This window comes from Nelumbo nucifera, chromosome 3 (assembly GCF_055504915.1).
Source record: "Nelumbo nucifera cultivar China Antique chromosome 3, China Antique-T2T, whole genome shotgun sequence".
Classification (NCBI taxonomy): Eukaryota; Viridiplantae; Streptophyta; class Magnoliopsida; order Proteales; family Nelumbonaceae; genus Nelumbo; species Nelumbo nucifera.
In genome coordinates, this window is record NC_142651.1 from 61,825,088 (window position 1) to 61,831,913 (window position 6,826).

General features: G+C 35.9%; 1 protein-coding gene and 1 non-coding gene across 3 annotated transcripts; both read left to right on the plus strand.

Moving 5' to 3' along the window:
- The first annotated feature begins 659 nt into the window (after positions 1–659).
- LOC104609414 (ER lumen protein-retaining receptor-like) lies at positions 660–6,520 on the plus strand. 2 transcript variants are annotated; one of them, XM_010275718.3, is made up of 6 exons: positions 662–1,036; positions 3,598–3,863; positions 4,040–4,155; positions 5,240–5,313; positions 5,956–6,019; positions 6,118–6,520. In XM_010275718.3, exons 1-6 carry the CDS (start codon positions 946–948, stop codon positions 6,152–6,154), a joined length of 648 nt encoding a protein of 215 aa, XP_010274020.1. In that variant the 5' UTR covers positions 662–945; the 3' UTR covers positions 6,155–6,520. The 2 variants fall into 2 exon arrangements, with proteins under 2 accessions (XP_088758297.1, XP_010274020.1); XM_088902171.1 differs by lacking the exon at positions 5,240–5,313 and having other exon boundaries at positions 660–1,036.
- Positions 4,245–4,361, plus strand: LOC148801261 (U11 spliceosomal RNA). The gene has a single exon (XR_016085089.1). It is a non-coding gene; the product is annotated as a U11 spliceosomal RNA (small nuclear RNA).
- Positions 6,521–6,826: the final 306 nt, after the last annotated feature.

Consider the following 6,826-nt stretch of genomic DNA (forward strand, 5'->3'; position numbering starts at 1 on the left):
TTGTAAAATACATTTGGACAATATCTTTATTAATATATATATATATATATTCATCATATTAAATTAAAATAAATGTGATATATAAGAATTATATTAATATAAATAAAAATATAGTAAATTGTAGAAAAATTTGACAATATATTATTACCAACATCATTATCATCATCCACACTTATCCCGGGCACATTTATAGGTAGTTGGGATCTTTTGCCAACAAAATACGTTCCAACCCAAGTTCAGCTTCAATCAGTGCAAGACCCGTTCAAACACCCTTTACAGCCTTGCATTGGGAAGATCTCCATACTTGTATGTTTTATTTCATGAGGAGATATTCCCAATACAAGGTTGGGAGAGGTTGTTTAAATAGAGTGAGCACTGACTTGCACTGACTGAAGCCTAAGGCTTCCAACCCACTACCAACTAGATCTAACACCGCACATCTCACCATTGAAACTGGGACTCGCCATGTATGAGATGTGCGGTGTGAGATCATGTTGGTACAGCGTTGGAACGTGTTCTAAGGCGAAAGTGCGAAATAGGTCGCCTTGTCCTAATCCACGAGAAGGTTGAAAGTTGAAACACCTCCCACGTGTTGATTGGTGCAAAGCGTAAACCATTAACGGTTAACGCCTTGTTGTTGTCCATGGTTGCTCACAACGCGAATCGAATAGCCAACGCCCAACGGATATGCGTCTCTCTCTCTCTCTCTCTCTCTTATGACTGTTATCTAGTCGGACATCGGCAGAAAGACCGCTGACCTCGGCCTCCTTTTAGTCCCGTTCACTCTGCCTCTCCCGTTTGCTTCTTAACGAAATAAGGGAGAATAAGAAAGAGAGACAACGGAAGGGAAGAGAAGCCGCTAATAGATTACGAGTCTCTGAATCAGATCGATCGGAGATCTGAGGACATTTCTGATCGATCTGTTCTCCTTCCGCTTCAGCAAAGATGAATATATTCAGATTATCGGGGGACATGACCCATCTCGCCAGCGTTCTCGTCCTACTCCTCAAGATCCACACCATTAAATCCTGCGCTGGTACTCTCTTTTTCCTTTCATGAATTTGCTTGATTTCATTGCCATTTTGAATGTTTTATTGATTAATGGCTTCGCATCCCCTGAAACAAGATGGGATTTTTGGCTTTGGCTGATTTTTTTTTTTTGCGAGGTACTAGGGTGTTGGAAACATTGGCATTCTATTATTCTTTTCTCTTCTTTTATTTTTCTTTGCCTCGAATCTGCGTAATATAAATTTATAGAAGCACATTTGTAATAATTATGCGGGGTTGTGTAAGAATTTGGAACCTTTCATACTACTGCTCCAAGGGCAGCGACCTTGGTGGTGTCCGATAGTCTGGGTTAGAGTGAGTGATACAAACAGCTAATTGAGGTTACTGTAATGGGCTTGATCAACCTGGAACAAGGCAAAAAAGTCCTCAACTTGTTTGTGATTTGACTAAGGTTTACCCATTAAAATAATCTGGACAGAACTGAAGAGAGTTTAACTTTAAACTGTTTAAATAATCAAGAAAACAAGTAAGAACAGAACCAGGGATGGTTAAGAGATATAAAATGTTGGTTAGAGGTTTAAACTGTTTAAATAATCTCTAATGTTATAAGAGGATTTTTAAAGCCTAGAAGCATAAGAAATAAAGAGAAAAGGGTGGGGGTGGGTGAGAGAATAAAGCGAAAATAAACAGAGTTCTGACCTTGGTGGTGTCCGATAGTCTGAGTTAGAGTGAGTGATACAAACAGCTAATTGAGGTTACTGTAATGGGCTTGATCAACCTGGAACAAGGCAAAAAAGTCCTCAACTTGTTTGTGATTTGACTAAGGTTTACCCATTAAAATAATCTGGACAGAACTGAAGAGAGTTTAATTTTAAACTGTTTAAATAATCAAGAAAACAAGTAAGAACAGAACCAGGGATGGTTAAGAGATAAAATGTTGGTTAGAGGTTTAAACTGTTTAAATAATCTCTAATGTTATAAGAGGATTTTTAAAGCCTAGAAGCATAAGAAATAAAGAGAAAAGGGTGGGGGTGGGTGAGAGAATAAAGCGAAAATAAACAGAGTTCTATGCAATGGAAATAAAGGTAAGGCCAGAACAAATTTAAGGCAAGCAAGGATAAAGAAGAGCCTAATAAAATCAATCTCATTTTCTCTAGAAAAAACTCTTCGCTCATTCATTCAATTAATGCTCAAAACAGTGTTTTCATTGGTTTATGTAGAGAATGCAAATGTCTCTCTTGAGACCTGCTGCACCTGCAAAATGTTTATTTGCCTTAACAATGAAACCAAAAGAAGAAATATCAAATACTTGCTAGAAAGTGAATCTTCTAGATCCTCTAAATATTCAGAATATCTTGAAAATCCAATAAAATCTGGAAAAGACTTGACTACTATGAGGTTCTTAAGATTTGATTGAGATTGAATCTTTTGAATATTGTACAGGGTCCACATGAGTTGATCACTAGCTTCTGGGGATGCTGAAATAGGCTCAATGTTGTGGACCTTTGAATCAACTCAACAGTTTATTAGGCTTGGGCTCATTGGGCAATATTTTTAGGCCAATGGATTTCAGTTGGTTTCACAGGATTTGTCATTTGTGAAAGTTTGATACTAGTCCGTCGTGAGAGCCACTAGAAGGCCAATACAGATCTAGAAGAAGCTATGGATTTGACTTCCCATTTCTCAAACTCTGACTTTGCATCAAATTCCTTGTCAGATAGGGAAAGTTAAATAGCATTGGCACATTCCTTGTGTCATTTAAGATTCGAAGTTATGAAGAGACCTTGGCTGTTTTAATTCCATGTGATAATTCAACCCAATTCTCTTTCCATCCCACTTTTAGGCTATGTTTGGTTTGAAGGAAAAAGTAGGGAAAGGAAGGGAAAGGTAGGGAAACCTTTACAAATCTTGTATAGGTTATCCTACCTTTCCCTTCCTTTCCCTACTTTTTCCTTCAAACCAAACACAGCCTTAATTCACACAAACACAGGAAATGGAGTTTAGTGGCCCGATTAGGGAGTTTATTGTACCTCTGAGGTTCTGATTTTATCCATATTATTACAACCTAAGAAAGATTGTTGATCTGTTATTAGAAAAGATATTTTAAATGTTAAAGGGGGAAAAATGTGGTTCCTTTCTAATGGCTAGCCTAGTGAGCAAAGGGATCAGTGATATTGAATTGGTTAATGGTGCACCCAGACTTTCAAGTTGTGGCTCAGTTGTCATGTATATCAGACTTTTTGTCTTCTTTGTCAAAGATGTTTAAGGTGCTTGTTTTTATGCTTTTTATTATGTGCAAGTCATTTTGTTTTCTCAAATGTGTCTCCTAATTACCTTCTTTATTGCCTTTTGTTCTTCCTTTTTCCTCAATAATTTTTTTTATTTACTATTAGAAAAAGCATGGAAGCTGATTCAGAAAACATTGATTTCCAATTGAAAGGCTTCTTCTATTCATATATTATCTTCATGTTGTTTTAGTAAAAAAATGTATCTCCTACATTTCCATGTCTCAGGTCATTGTATGACTGTACTTAACAGTTCTCACACCATAATACATGTCTAGCTAATGGTTTCTCAAATCATATGCAGGCATTTCTTTGAAGACTCAAGAACTCTATGCTATTGTTTTTTCTGCTCGGTACTTGGATATTTTTACTGATTTTATCTCACTATATAATACCATCATGAAATTAATCTTCCTTGGGAGCTCGTTTTTAATTGTCTGGTACATGAGGCGACACAAAATTGTTCGTAGATCATATGATAGAGAGCAAGACACTTTTCGCCACTTTTTTCTCATACTGCCATGCCTACTTTTAGCCCTATTTATTCATGAGAAGTTCACCATTAAGGAGGTAACTGCATGCCTTTGCTTTAGGGGATACTTGTGTTTTCAGTGACCTTAATAGTAATGTATACTTATCATTTTCCTTAGTTTTAAGACAATAGTGCATCTTGATACTTGTGAAATTTGTATTATATGTTTGTTTTAACTGATGACCCCTTTTTTTTACTTTTCAACATGGATCAGGTAATATGGACTTTTTCATTATATCTGGAGGCTGTTGCCATACTTCCTCAGCTGGTATTATTGCAGAGAACTAGGAATATTGACAACCTGACAGGGCAATATGTTTTTCTTCTTGGGTAAACTACTACCTCCAAATTTTCTCAAGTTGTTTTACCAATTTCACTGAGTACCACAAAATCTAATTAGTAGATGACTACATTCTCATAAAAAGGGTTGGTTGGCTAAATATGCCACGCTCGCCCTCGATTGGTGAATGCTGTATGGCTATCAAGACATATGGACAACATAATTTGTGATGACTACATGCTCATCTACTGCATCTTCTTCTACTAATACATTGAGAGCCAAACAAATTTGTCAAAAGATAGTCTGATTAGTTTGTCTTCACTTCACATATTTCATTATATCACAGGTTTATGCTTGGTTATGTCATGAATTGCACATTCATTCCAAAAGAATGCTGTCAATTTCAGGGCAGAAGTCCTTGCCCTCCTTCAAGGACTAAAATTATCTTATTCTTCAAGTTGGACTCAACTGATGGTTGAAGGGGAGTATCAAATAGTGGTTAGTTGGCTTGTATCAATGGAAAAAGGTTGCTGTCCCTTTTTTTTTATCAGCAACACAGAAATAAATTTCATTAATTATGAGAGAAACATGATTACAAAAAGTTGTGAAAAGAACCAGCTATAGAAGCTGTTCCAAATCAGTACTACATTTGAGCCCAAAACATATGCGTTCTATGTACCCCTTGCTTGGCTAAGCTATCTGCCAAGCTATAGCTGTCCCCTTGGATGCTTAGAGGAGCAAAAACTGATGTGGTCCATTTAGCAAGAACTGATGTGGTCAGAAATAAATTAATGTTCAATGGGTCATACCCCTATAGTTAATAGTTTCTTCCTTTCTCTCCCTTTCTTTTCACACACATAAAAGTTATAACATTTTGGAAGATAGGATATAGATACCTGTACAAGGGTTCTCATTTGTATACTATTTTTTAGTGTAAACCTGTATCCAACACCTTGTTTGCTTGCTCTTTCATGTACCACATTTTTAAATCCAAAAGCTACTATGCGACTGACTGCACTTTTTGTTTTCTCTTATAATACGTACTTCTGCATACACAATCATATAGTTCCATCACTCTTTTTCTTGTCATATAATCTCTTTCTATTTTAGTAATTTCTGTGTTTCTTGATGCAGTGCATACCGGGCATTGTATCTAGTCAATTGGGTTTATCGTTACTTTACTGAGCCACACTATGTACACTGGATAAGTAGGATTCTCTCTCTCTCTCTCTCTCTCTCTCTCTCTCTCTCTGTATTTGTTATATATAGTTCATGTACTTAGGATCAGTTTGGAAAGAGTACAAATAAAAATGTGTACAGTGCAAATACATACAAAATACAAGGTTTTGCACTATACATACTTGTATTTGTACTCCTTCCAAACTGAGCCTCAAGTACAGATAGATACTGTACAAATATGCATTGTTCTGTCTGTATGTTTGCATGAAGCTGAATAATGGTATCATATCCTTGATTTCCTTGATTTTACCTTCAATAGGTGCTTGGTGTTTTGTTTTGTTTTTTTTTTTTTTTCAATTTGTAAGTAGTTGTCATCATCAAGACCTAACAGTCCTGTTAACAACCTTAAACAAAAAAATTACACTGTTCTCTGACTTACTTCATGTCTACTTGAAGTTGATGGATGAATTTGCTACTAATTTTCCATCCAAAGGGAAGGTATAATTGGATGGTGTCTGAACAATGCCATTTCTTTGGCACTGATATATTCAGGGAGTACTCAACACATAGAAGTCAACAAGTTCATATGATACTAGCCACAGCGATGTCAATTTATTAATTTGTTTTTTGTTTTCTTGGATTCATACATAATGGCTATTTTGGTTTTGCAGCTTGGATATCTGGGCTTGTTCAGACATTACTATATGCAGATTTCTTCTATTATTACTTCCAAAGGTAAATTGGTCCTATCTTATTCACCAATGTATTATTTAAAGATATGTAGTAATGCTTGCACAGAAATATGGATTGACTTTTTAATTTATGCTTTGCAGCTGGAAGAAGAATGAGAAACTCCACTTACCAGCTTGAGTTCTTGATTCATTTAAGCAACCCGATGGTTTGGTGCAGGTTCAGGTTATATGAATATTCATTTCTTTGAATCCATTTGTGTTGCATTGCTGGGCTTGTCAAACAAGAGGCAAGCTTTTCTTTTCTTTTTTTTTTCTCTGTAAAGGAGGATTTGGAGCCAGGGTATCATATCATTTCTAGATAATGTGGGAAAAAGCATTTTATATCTAGCACTGCAACATGTTCTTTTATTTATCAAAAAAAAAAAAAATGCAACATGTTCTTTTATGTAACAACTAGGGGCTACAGTCCATCTTCCTTTTTGGTATTCCATTTTCTAAAAATATATTGAATTAGAAATTATTCTATGGCACAATATCTATGTTATATTTCCAGTTCTTGCTTTCCAGTTTTTTCCATGCAAATGATATCTGCTATAGTGGGTACACAAATGCTAATGTGATGGGCATGTTCATCAAGGAGCCCTTTAATCATAAAAAACATGAAAAGACTATACTCCATAGCCTCCTGTATATGGGATAAAACACCATAATTATGTTTTGTCCTCTTGTGATTTAAGGGTCCTGTGATGGGTAAGGTTAGTTATGCTAGTACGATCAAGTTAAGCACTGGCTAGCACAAGCATCAGGTGGGTATTAGGAAGCTCTTCTCACTTTTCATGAAATGAAATCA